Source organism: Cydia pomonella, chromosome 22, assembly GCF_033807575.1.
Source record: "Cydia pomonella isolate Wapato2018A chromosome 22, ilCydPomo1, whole genome shotgun sequence".
NCBI classification, from domain to species: domain Eukaryota; kingdom Metazoa; phylum Arthropoda; class Insecta; order Lepidoptera; family Tortricidae; genus Cydia; species Cydia pomonella.
The window spans coordinates 4,547,612-4,561,285 of NC_084724.1; the positions used below are offsets into that span (position 1 = coordinate 4,547,612).

A 13,674-nucleotide genomic window follows, 5' to 3' on the forward strand; every position below is an offset into this window, starting at 1 on the left:
GTCGCCCCTAGAATAGAATTCGCGGAAATCCTCATTAATAAAATAAAAATAATACTTTGTTAATCCGCGTAATAATAACACGCTGGTCGATCAGTGCTGACCCGTTCTTAGTTCTTACTTCCCTTTTTTACACGCAATTAATATAAACACCCTCCCACCTTAATACGTGTATTTATTTCTGCGGGGAGAGGGTGGTAACATTCATTACTTACATGTAAAAATACGCGAGATAGTAAACGGGTTAGCACTGATTCGATTGCACGCTGTGCTTGCACGTTATTGTTTCGTGGATTAGCAAAGTAATATTTTTGTTTTAATTAGTAGATATTTGCTATTTAATAAATGCACTCAAAGTTACCCTAATGCATCTCAATCATAATTTCAATAGCAGTCGCTATATGCGAGTCGGTATTTGTGCACAACTTTACTTCTAAGGGAGTAAGATTTGTAGATATTTTTAACGACCGGTCTGGCCCAGTCTGCAGTGTAGTGAGTTAGTGACCCTACATATGAAGCTGATAGTCCTGGGTTCGAATTCCGGCAAGGTTTACTTGTGTGATGAGAACGGATATTTATTTCCGAGACATGGGTGCTTTCTATGCATTTAAGTATTTGTAGGTATTGGGACCGTGCGAAGTGCGTGGTGGGGGTAAGTAAAGCGATCCCAGCGCATAAGGTGGTAAAAATTTGAACTAACTGCGGATAGCGTCTTTAACATTTCGTACAATTATATGGCTCGAAATGAAACTTTGATTTACGATTACTCCTGAAATATTCGATTAAATTGTATGGTGTAAGGGACCATTGTTATCTGTATGAAATGCTTAATATAACGAATGTATTTATTTTGATAATTGTTAATAATGTATCCATGTAAATAGCTTTGCAAATGCCACATATTACGTGATCTTTTTCTAGAAGTTAAGAATGGATATAGTAAGTTATCCTTAAAAGATAGACATTTCACATCGCGGACTTTTTTGTAGACCTATGAATGAGAAACAACCCCATCATACATTGTGTTGTTATAGCTCAAACGGATTAGGCAGCGTTTTCGATTAAAGCTCCTAGCCAGCGTGATTTTTTCCGACAACATCGTTATATTTCAAACAATTTACACAAAACCTTAACAAGTTATATACTTAAGCCTTCCTCAAGAATCACTCTATTGATAGATGAAAGTCGTATGAAAATCCGTTCAGTAGTTTTTAGTTTTGGAGTAGTTTTATAAGATGTAGTAAATTGACGTTTTCCCCTAGAATTGCGGACACTAGGTTGCGTGACAGTCGTGCACGCTCCCAATATTATATCGTTCTCTGAGTACCCACAACACAAGCCTTCTTGAGCTTATTGTAAGTAAGGTTTAGTCATAATATAATAATTTAAAAAAACCGACTTCAATGAGGGAGACCGGTGAAAGAAAGATTATTATATTATATTAAAAAATGTCTTGAAAATCTAATTTACTTAACAAACACAGCGAAGGGGACAAATCGCCAATCGTGAACTATGCGTCGTTGAAGAGTTCTATTCTGATCATCATCAGCAGTCCCACTTCATCAAATGTCACTTTTTTAAATGTAAATGCTTGATTTGTAAAAGACAAAAATACAATAAAAACCGGCCAAGAGCATGTCGGGCCACGCTCAGTGTAGGGTTCCGTAGTTACTCTTCCGTCACAATAAGCTAAACTGGAGCTTAAAGTATAGTAAATTGTTAACCAAGGGATGAAATGGTACCTTTCACCCGAGTTAAACAAATAGGCAAATTTGCATAATCAGTACCTAATTAAAGTAAGTCTTTTTACTATGAAGGGAAAACTTTTTGCGATAACTCAAAAACAGCTAAACTGATCATGTCCGCTATAGTTTTTTTCATTTAATGTCTTTCTTAAGCTCTACTTCCACGATTTTTTTCATATTTTTAGGACCTATGGTTCAAAATTTAGAGGGGGAGGGACACATTTTTTTTTTCTTTCGGAGCGATTATTTCCGAATATATTCACTTTATCAAAAAATGTTTCTTCAAAACCCCTATTAGTTTTGAAAGACCTTTACAACGATACCCCACCACTAGGGTTGAAGCGAAAAAAAAATTTCACCCCCACTTTACGTGTAGGGGAGGTACCCTAAAAAAATTAAATTTTTAGATTTTATTGTACGACTTTGTCGGCTTTATTGATTTATATATTCATGCCAAATTTCAGCTTTCTAGCACTAACGACCACGGAGCAAAGCCTCGGACAGACAGACAGACAGACAGACGGACATGGCGAAACTATAAGGGTTCCTAGTTGACTACGGAACCCTAAAATTCACTATATGTATGCCTTTAACATTTGAGGAGTTTTTTCGATTCCTCATAGATTCTACCATCAGATCTCGAGCTTCACAAAAATGTATCGAGCGCCAAACTACCTCGACAGAAATAAGTGTCTTTCATCCCTTGGTTAATAATCTACTATACGTAGCTCATTGGCGTCTTCAAATCGTGTCATATCAAAACTAACTGTAAGATTTCATTTCATGGGTACTTTGCATTTTTTTTTATTCTCTTTGGTACATTACTAGATCTGAGACATTTCTTACTTTTCGAGAATACCGTATCAATAGACCATGGGGCATCAACACGACCCTATTAAAATGGCGGACATAATAGTACAAAATATTGTAACCGCAAAGTGGAGTGCATACTAAAATTCGTTTTAGAGTTCCGTAGTCAACTAGGAATCTTTATAATTTTGCCATGTCCATCTGTCTCTCCGTCCGCGGCTTTGCTCCGTGATCGTTAGTGCTATAAAACTGTTATTTGGCATAAGTATGTAAATCAGTCACGCCGACAAAGGCGGAACATAAATACTAGAAAAATATATTTTACAGTACATATGGGGCTACTTTATAGCACTAGTGCGAGAAGTAGCATATTACGTTACTGTGTCGAACATTTAAAGGGCCATATGTACTGTAAAACGTTGTACGATACATGTGCGAATAGGTAATTCGCAACTCGTGTCGATTTAAAACACTCCCTTCGGTTGTGTTTTAATTTATCGCCACTCGTTTCGAATTTCCTATTTTTCGCACTTGTATCGTAATGTACTATTTCAGGGTAACTTCCCCACAATGTAGTAGACATTAAGATTGGGGTGTTTTTTTTTTGCTTTTTTTCTACAGAATGTAACAAAAAAGTGTTCTGATTAGGAAAAAGTGGAAGAATTTTTTATAACACTATTTTTTTCCATGTGGTCGGTTGTCCAAGTCGACCAAATCTCCAAAGGCCAAAAATTTTTTGCGTTAAAAAAATATTTTTTTCTACATTTCCTAATCCTCTAATCCTAATATCCCCCGTTCAAGGCATGATTATTGTGACGGATGATTACCCTACATTAACCCTACACTGAGCATAGCCCGATATAATGCTCTTGGTCAGTTTTATTTTTATCGTTTTAGTATCTCGATAAAAAACCCCTTACGGCAAAATATGGTGATACAACAATAATATTATAATAATACCTGCACTTATGTACTAATTTATACCTGTGTTGTTGAACAAATAAACGGTTTTGATTTTGAAAAAAACAATAATTTAGCTCTTTAGACTCTCACTCACGTCTTTTATTTTTGAGCCTCATCAGCAATGTTTGTCCGGGTCAACTTAGGTTGGAACTGTCACTGCCGCATAAATATGGAAGAGATAGAGTGACTACGCTACGCTTTGAAGCGTTAACGATTGCCATGTTGGCTACGCGGGCTGATAGGATAGGATTATATCGCTTGTTGGTTTCCTCTTATGCAGTAGCTCTACGTTATACCTCCTCCTCCTCTTAATATAGATGTGACTATGATCGTTTCGGTTTTCTCTTATGCAGCACGGCGGCCGTGCAGTGGCACGCGGGCGCTACTAGTAGCTCCACGTTCCGAGTCGCGATACGATACGCTACCAGCTCGTCTAATACATCCTGTAACAAGTGTAACATAAAGGAGTCATTCCTCAGCTTTACCTATCCGCAAATTCCCAGGGGATACCGCTAACGCAGCGGCTTACGTGAGCGACTAACTCACGAACGCGGAGCGGCGCGGCGCGGCACGGGTGAATCGATACTTTGATACCTATGAAAGTAAAGGAAGGCCGTGGGCCGCCGCGCTGCGCCGCGCTGCTTCGCCTTTGCGAGTTTTTCGCTCACGTAAGCCGCTGCGTAAACAGTTTTGGTTGTACATAGATGGAACTTGATACGAGTACACAGCCACCAAAATGTGATGCCAATAAAGCGGAATCTCCTGGGAATTTGCGCATATGTATGGCCAGGGGAATGAGATTTTCGAAGAATGACCCAAAAACAGACATGAAAAGTCAAGAGCATTGACGCTCAAGCTAATCTAGTTTCTAGCAAGGAAAAGGTCGACCAAAACTGTCCACTTGTTGTTAAGCTGCGTAATCTAAAGGATATCCGGGCCGATGCGACTGACACTTCATTTTCTACAAGCATGACGTGATCACCGATCAGCCATTATACAAAACGAAGTGACGCACGCCTTGGCCCCGACCCGGTTCGTTCTAGCGTGAGTCATCCTTCAAGCTAACATGCGCTATCGCAAATGTTGCGCGCGTATTTCAGTTTTAGCATACGCGCCTCAATTAAGCCTTAGAATCATACACCGGGGGTTCGGGTGTGGGAAATCAAATTCAAAATTCTATAATCAAAAGTTCCTGAGGCACGTGATTTCAGATGGTATACCCTAGAGCGTGGACCACTTTGATGCTCCTATGTTTCATCTTACCTAGCTATCAGTGGCGGCGCGTCACAAATATTCGTAGGGAACCCGGTGCTAATTTTGCTTTCCTTTTCTCCATGAACTGATCGTGAAAGTACTGATCGGGCTGATATCAGAGAAGCCGGTGGGAATCGAGTTCTTGGAACGATCCGCCACTGCTAGCTATACATATTGTTGATGAGATGTAGGGCTAAGATGGTCGGCTCTTTATCATTTGTCACAATGGTTGTCACGTTCTAACAAGTATGTTAGCTCGAAAGTGACGGGCATAGTAACAAGTGATAAAAATGGAACCATGCTGCCACCGCTGTGATGAATAGGTTAATGAAATAAAACCTACTATTTCGGCGATAGCTTGGCGGACCAGCTCAGTGAAATCGGGCAGCCTGGCGGCCAGCATCTGGCCCGTACTCTCGTTCATCGTGCACACGGTCAATAAATCTGAAAAAAATATCGTTCGTATTTACGTTACGCATTGGGCTAGCGTGGGGACTATAGCCCGAGCCCTCTCGCGCATGAGAGGAGGCCTGTGCCCAGCAGTGGGACGTATATAGGCTGAATTATTATTTATTATTATTATTAAGGTTGACCTGTGAACAAATAAAATATCCTGACAATATCCCTACCTAATACCTACATCACCATCACCCAAAAATGCCTAATATTTCCTGGGCAGCTAATTTCTTTGAAAATTCGTCCATTGAATACCTGATTCCATTTTAAGGGCCATTAATAGCCCCTTAACTCGTCACAATACGCTAGAGTTATAGTCCGTTTTTTTTTTTTCAGATTTAAAATGCATAACCACAAAAGTAGTGCTAATCTTTGCTCCTCCAAAATTAAATCTGAGTAACTATTCGCTGAATTATAGTGTCGTTTACATTTTTATGTACCGAAACACCATAGGAACCCTAGAATTTCGGAAGAAAAATTTAATAACCAGATACTTTTGAGGTTAGAATAATTCTGATCTTATTAAAAACGGGGTAGTAACGCGTAACCTTCCCCTTCTTCTGACCAACTTAAAAGTTTAACCTTTTAGTGGTTAACTGAGGTTCCTAAACCCTGACACTCGCTAAGTCCCCCTGCAATCGACAAAGGACCAAAAATCCTGACATGACAGTGGAAATCCTATATTAACGTGATAGGTAGCGAAGAATTATAAGTACATCGAACGAGTAATTTTAACAGCTGAATTGAATACGATGATATATGATAATTATTGCATATGATGGATCCCATTGCGCATTGTATATTTTTCGGGCCGTAGGACCTCATTGACCGAGCGAGCGAAACGTCTCCACTTCAGCTTGAGCAAACATTCTTTCGTATATCCGGTTGTTCTACAGGGGGGCGATTTTTGAATATCGGGCGCTCGATTTAGTCACTCGAAAATTTGTAGAAGACGGTGAAATGCTATTTTTAGGGTTTCGTACCAAAAAGGTACAAAAGGAACCCTTATGGTGCGACTCTGTCAGTCCGTCCATCTGTCACATCGCTAAATATCTCGAGAACCACTTAAGTTATCGATTTGAAATTTGGAATAGTTATGAACAACTCTAACCTAGATAATTCTAAGTATTTTTTTTTTATTAACTTAGGAAAATGCCCAAAATTAAGAGGGGGCAAAATTTCAAAGTCCAGTGACTAGGTCAAGTGGGGTATCATTTGAAAGAACTCAAATCGTTCATTCCAAAACATTTTTTCTTTTTTTTCGTAGTGAAAAAAGATCGATTTATGGAGGAAAATGTGAAAAAATACCCCCCCCCCCCCCTTATCTCCGAAGTTTACCGACAAAAAATTATGTAATTTTTACATAATATTATCATTACTATAAAATTTACAGAAAAAATATTATCAGACGTCTATCTTGGTAACTTTTTTTTAATTAACAAAAAACATTTCCGAATTCAATTTGCAATTTAACCAACTATACGTGTGTTTAATACACTTGAAATTTCAATGACATTATATTAAAGACACCTTTATTCAAATAAAAGTTACATTTTTGAAATCGGTTCACATGATAGAGAATTATCCTCGAAAAACCAACAACTGTGCATTACATCGCGCAAATTAGACAATTTGCCGATAGATGGCGCTGTACACGATTATGCTTAGTATAGGTACATCTGATCAAAAGTCTTTCGCCTTTATAGGTACACGAGATAGTTTGTACGGAGCCCTCGGTGCGCGACGCGAGTAAAACGAATTCTCACTTGATCGGTTTTTTTATTTAAATACGAGCGAGTGATAATGACCACTCGTTTTCAATCATATTAGTGTAATTTAAATGTCTAGTAGTGGAGATACTTATTAATCTTATAAGAGATTAGTATACGAAATCGAGCGATCGAAATTCACAAAAAATGGTATGTGGGTATACTTTTCAAAGCCCGACCTTGCTGTAAGATTTCTTACAATAAATATTATTTGTACACTGTCAAATCTTCGTCAAACTTCTCGAGTCTAGATTTTTCCTTATTTGTCATGATCTCGTAATCCATCGTGACGCGTGCTACACGGTAAATTTATTTTCCTCTTATTATATTATTATTGCACCTCTATTATGGTAATCGACTGAAGGACGTAAGAACAAAAATATCTAATAATATGTTTGTTATGATGATACACTGCAACAGTTGTCCCAGTGCGGACAAAAAAATTGATTATCATTCGACTACTGAGGGCCTACACGCCACACGTGGTTCGCGACCACGTTCGACGTGTTGCCTCTCTGTCGCACTTGTAAATTCGTACGTAAGTGAGACAGGGAGGCAACACGTCGAACGTTTGCGGTAGGCCCTCAGCGTCGGGGAATAGACTCGTATGGCAGCTACCTTAAAAAGCTGCAAAAATATGTATTATATGCCATCGAGCCTAAAGCTAAGTTATCAAACGTTATAATGCCAAATTTCGGCTTCTTAGAGTCAAACCAAGATATTTGATAAACTTCTAAGAAATTATGACGTTTACTTAACACTTGCACCGTCTGGGCTTATATTCTGTGCTTATATTATATTATATATTCTGTGTTGTCTGTGATGTACATAACAATAAATGTTTTTACTTTTAGGTACAGTCAGCCAAGAAAGTGGTTTACCACTTTTCGACTCTATTACTTGACAAATAGAGTCTAAAAGTGTTAAACCACTTCCTTGGCTGACTGTGCCTACCACAAGTCCTTTTACCATATCAAAATTTATTATACACGGAACATTCTTATAGTGCGTGGTACGTCTTGAAACGACGTCGTTGGCAAAATCCCTCCTGCCAAAACTAACAAGTGGGGAATGCCATAAAAAAATCACGCTTGAATGAGATACGAATTTTCAAAAGTAACCAGTATGGAGTATGGAGTCTCTATGTATGAAAAGTGTCCATCAAAAAACGTTAAATAGGCGGCGCCACAAGCCACAATACACAGAAATAAAATGTCATAGACCTAGTATTTATATAGATGTGCTATACGCGTGCGCCCGTGAGGGACAGAACATACGCAATGCGACAAAACTAAAAACACATTTTAACATTCCTGACAACATACCCAAAACAACCTACGTAATTTGGTCGGGTTATTTGTTGCCCCTCCCCCATTTCATCTCTATAATATTATATCTCTATGGTTTATGTAATCCATGAGCCTACCTAGCGCCACCGGAGAGATTAGGAACTATTATTTAAACCTGAAAACTGGTCACTTTTGCAATAGTTCTGCCATAAGAGATTTTCCTCCTTTTAATTCCACACTTCATAGTAACCAGGCTTCGATGACATTCAATTTGCACGTCACCATGATGTCACGTGTCCGTCTTACAAATTTTCAATCTGACGGTCACGTGACCACTGACCCGAGTTTAACATTTTTTCCCCATCACAAAAAGTGCACAGCGCTGCTAAATAATTTTTCACTTCGAAAACCTCGGTCTATCTATACTAGCTTCTCACTTTGCTGATTTACGGCGTTGGAATTGCCGCCTAAATCGTCATTTATATATATGTATTATTTATGATAGCCGTCTGTAATTTTACTCTAACTGTATTTTGGCCCTGCATCAACTAAGATCTTTCGGTTTGGCTCATGGTTGACTGGTAGAGAATGCCTTTTGGCATTAAGTCCGCCATTTGTACTCTTCATGTATTGTGCAATAAAGTTTAAATAAATAAATAACTGATATCTGGCCTGTGCTTTGGTCTAAACTTACGTTTCTCCAAATATAGGACGCCAATGACCTGATGGTTTTCATCGATACGACACACTGTGTCTTCCGTTAGGTGCGAGAAACCCTGCAATTAGATAATTTGAATATACAGGGGGTTTTCAGACCCTTAGCCTTATTTTGCCAGGTCAATTTATGGTTATCAGCTGAACTGAGTGTCTGAGAAAATTTTATTGTTGGACCACCCAATTTTATTGTTGGAAACCCTGTTTATTTTCCTTTTTGAACGAATTAAAATTTTCTTCTTTTTTTACGACAATAAAGGAAAGGCTGGTACAGTCGCTTGGTGATTGTTATGCCACTTATGCCGGTTCAAGCTAAATTGCACAGTCCATAACGTAAGTATTGAACAACCAATTTAGCTAGGAACTTAACGGCTCAACGATCACGGAGCCACAGATTATAATAATATAATAGTTCTGACGGAGCGTGATTGTATCCATATTTCGACCGCACTGAAACTGTATTCCCGGTATTGTCCGACCGAAGTTTGGGTTTCGGCAGGTTTCGGCATAAGAATTATGTTTCGGCCGAAACTAGAGCAAAACCGAACCTCTGTCGTTTAAAAACTACGTTATGATGCAGAATACATTACCGCTGGCACATAGTTTTGTCTTAGTCGCACCATCTTTTTGAAATCAGACATATTTTTGAATTTGTATTATTCAAAAGTTAAACTAGTAATTAAACTAAACTACCTGGTTACAAAAATATATTAAATTATCAAAATAAGAAAGCAAATATATCTAAAACTATTAGTAAATGATATTAAACAATTCTGACAACTATTTCACTGTGGCTACGGTTTTCTAAAACCATTTAACACTATATGAGATATTTATGTTTAAATTTATAGTTCGTGTCATCCACGATGACGCGCAGATTTCTCAAATCTAACCCTTAATAACATATTAATATGAGTCAAGGCGCGCGTCTTCGTGAATGACACGATCTATAGGATAGTCGTTAAGGTATAATTTTACTGTGACAACATTAGCTTGTCCCATTAATACCGCGGTAGTTGGGAAAATAACATTTGTCCTGCTGGCAACACGGTAGTTCTAGCAAGTGGGGGACACGGAGAAAGTCGGACAGGCTCGTTCACTTGGTTGAGGCCGCGGTACCTATTTAGATAGTCCATAGCCTGCTGGATTTAAATTTTTTACACAATTAAATAGTCACTAGTGTCAGAATAGTGAATAAATAAATCAGGCCTTTTATTAAGACTTCAGGATAACATCTGTTAGACAAAATGAAGATCATGCAAAAGTTATTGAAGGATGACAAAGACACATTTTTAGTTCATACGGTAATTTGTTAAAAATATACAATATGACGGAAATCATTCCTTAAGAGGATGAAAAGGGACGGGTGGAATTCACTATGGAAATACTAATTAGCTACTAGCTCATATATTAATAAATTAATATTTGGGGACGATCTTACACATATCGACCTAGGCGACTTAGGCGACGCGACGATATACACACGTATACTAATAAATACATACTTATATACTCAGGAACAAATATCTGTGTTCATTACACAATTAAATGCCCTTACTGGGATTCGAAGCCGGGACCATCGGCTTCATATGTTGTATATTTTACAGACTGCCCTCATGAACGAAAGGAATCCGATCGTGGACCGTATAATGGATGGCGACTCTGTGGACACAGTCATCATGGCAAACAAAGAAGGTAAACCTTTACTTTGGTATATCCAAATATCCAATATCCATCTTAAATTAAATTTTTAAATCACCTAACCGGAAAAGGGCCTTTTCTTTTCTGCGAAGAGGGAGCAAAGTTACACTTTTCTGTTTTAGGACACTTTTTTGTATACAATTTTTTTTTAGCTTTGATAATAATTAAATACAATCGTGATATAATAGAAAGCTTTTCAGTCCAGTTCCGTGTTTAGGCAACGAAGCTTGCCGAGTTCCCTAAGTAAGGTACGAGATTGAAAAGCTTGATTATATCACTATTATATACAATACTTTTTCTACGAGTCATCTAAAATAATATCTTTTTTATTATAAAACCTAAATAATGAATAAAAACTGGTAAATATCTCAGTTGACAAAAATGTAGTACAAAAGACATAAACGCGCGATCCCCCGCAAGTCTTTACTATGGGAGCGCGGCGGCACGTTATTGGTAATTTTTTTATAGTTGACTACAGCGTATCGAAATGAATATTATTGTTGAGTTGGTAGCCCATACATGAAAATTACTAATTATAGTTTGGTATACGAAATCTTTATTCAACTATTACAGTCGACGACTACAACAACATCAAACATAATAATTTTCTCATAGGTGATGTATAAAGCAGCATGTGTCACATGGTAGTAAAATTCCCACCATAATAGGCGTTAACACCTCAATACTTCAATCCTAGGGTCACCTCCTGTCTCCATCATCAGATCAGCTCGATTGTACCCAATCCAACTTATTTATGCATGCAAATTTTCAGTTTCATCGGAAACCGGGAAGTAAATCAAATTTAACTTGCAAGATTTGACCCGTACAACAGTACAAACATACATAGAAAATGGAAAAGCTAATTCAACATTGTGGTATCTTTTCCACTTGTATATTTCTGCTACAAACTTAATTTAGTATGGGGTAGGGTAACATAACATATCGTTACTGGTGAATTCCCAATTTGACTTGGAACTCCAGTTGTCATTTAAGAAGTATACTCTTACGATAGGTAGGCATCACTATTCATAGGAGTCCCCATGGCGCATGTCGAAAAAATATTCGCTGTCAACGGATCTCGGTAGCTGAGCTGGTAGAGTATGTGCGGAAGAGTCGTGGAATGTAAGCGAACCCATACATTCTATGACTCTTCTCTTTCCGCACAGACTTTAGTACGGCAAGCTGGTTCTCGCGTGAGCTCGTATCTCGCCCGCTCCCTGGAGATTATCCACTTTTCCTTTATTTTTAAGCAATGAAATATCCATCTTATTTATTTATTTAATCTTTATTGCACATAAGAAAACACACTGTACAATAGGCGAACTTAATGCCGTAAGGCATTCTCTACCAGTCAACCTTTAGGCAAAGCAGATAAGTCGTCATCGGCAGCATCTTCATCTCATTCATCCAGAAATCAATTTATATAGTAGTTTGGTATCAAGTCATCAACACAACCGCGGTATATTACAGGTTCTCCAATCCTAACAAACATGAACCTCTCGATCTCCACGCGGTACGCCACGAGCATGCAGCGTCTAGGCACCATGGTGCACCACTTGATAATGGAGCTGGTTTGTATATCTCTCATATAAAGGATGGCTCACGTATTCCGGGCCGGGGCGTCCGACACTTTGTTTTCTGACGGGTGATCGGTGATCACGTGATGCTTTCTGTAGAAAACGAAATGTTGGACGCGTCGACCTGGCCCCGGGCCGGTCTAACCTGAGTCATCCTTTCCACCACCACCGTCTTTCAAGTATTAGACGGAGCATATTAAATCAATCGAGGCCACCACACATGAGTATTCCCGGACTTTAATATGGGAGCGAAATCGCTTATATTTCGGTTGCACCCACATTTACTACTAGTACTTGTACGACCATCATCATCCTAAGACCCAGAGTCATGTTTGCAGGTTTTGAATTATTAAGCTTCTTTAATTTCCATTAAAGTTCAAAATTCGATTTGTTTTTGTCCTTTTAAAAAGAACTCGGTTTAAAACCTCTCTGTACGCAGGACCCGTTCGACGAGCCACTAGTTTTCCGTCTAAAGAGCAGCAAAGAAGAAGTGATGGTGGCACCGCACCGGGAGTTCAGCATCATCGTCGTTCAGAGAGAGAAGGCCAATAAGAAACCCGCACCGAAGGTGAAGAAATAAGCGATTTGAGGGTGCAGTCCCCAGGAGAATTGCGTCATATCGAAGCAAAGTTAGCAATGTATCTATCCACCTGCGGATAGATAGAATACTCTTTATTGCATACCTCAGTAGAGGACACAGATTAAGGAAAACAATTAGATGGGTTTGATGATGATGATGATGATGATGAATGGCAATGTTAGAAAACAGTTAGGCGCATCAGAGTGTCGATTAGGAATGCTCCTTTTAACGCTTTCAGTGCCAGGCACCCCATATTGGGAATACAAAATGAACACACCTAACGTGTTCTTGGCTTTCTGTGTTAATAGGTACCATCGCCCATACTGTTAACTGTCCATCGGTGGGACCTTATTACAAAAGGCATAAGGTCCACCGATGGACAGTTAAGAGTGGTGCTGTTTGTACTACAGCAATGCTAGGATTTTTATCTGGTAATCCATGGTCTGGCATTAAAATCGCAAAATTGGCGGTGCATATAAGCGATATAGATCGTGTCATCCACGAAGACGTGTGCCTTGACTATTATTGTCATGTTATTAAAGGTTATCGTATCAGTATTGCGGTACAACGAGGAAATGCCGCCAGTATCCTTGATACAATGCCTCAAGGGCCTATTTTAGATATAACCGCCACCCCGCCCCCGGCTGGAAAACTAACAAGGGTGACGAAGCCACTGTCCCGATGTCTCAACGAGATTAACTCAAGACCTTCACTGCAAATAGTCTACCAGAATGTGCGTGGCCTAAAAACTAAGTTGAAGTTTTGGCGTCACAATGTGTCGCTTCTACATGTTGATATTATCGCTGTTACTGAGACGAA

At 38.8% G+C, this 13,674-nt stretch overlaps 2 protein-coding genes across 4 annotated transcripts in view; one reads left to right on the forward strand and one right to left on the reverse strand.

Annotated features, from left to right (window-relative positions):
* Positions 1-9,725, reverse strand: part of LOC133530236 (counting factor associated protein D-like) — a 31,384-nt gene extending 21,659 nt beyond the window's left edge. For 2 of the 3 annotated variants that reach the window (XM_061868108.1, XM_061868107.1), the window contains exon 1: positions 3,610-3,779. In XM_061868108.1, coding sequence (XP_061724092.1) covers positions 3,610-3,631 — 22 coding nt within the window. In that variant the 5' untranslated portion in view covers positions 3,632-3,779. Of the gene's footprint in view, positions 1-3,609; positions 3,780-3,811; positions 3,959-5,112; positions 5,214-8,977; positions 9,060-9,587 lie in introns of those variants that run through there. The other variant, XM_061868109.1, reaches the window with a different exon arrangement.
* A 118-nt stretch (positions 9,726-9,843) lies between these two features.
* Positions 9,844-12,989, forward strand: LOC133530237 (dynein light chain roadblock-type 1-like). The gene is made up of 4 exons (XM_061868110.1): positions 9,844-10,301; positions 10,605-10,692; positions 12,169-12,269; positions 12,715-12,989. Exons 1-4 carry the CDS (start codon positions 10,245-10,247, stop codon positions 12,853-12,855), a joined length of 387 nt encoding a protein of 128 aa, XP_061724094.1. The 5' UTR covers positions 9,844-10,244; the 3' UTR covers positions 12,856-12,989.
* Positions 12,990-13,674: the final 685 nt, after the last annotated feature.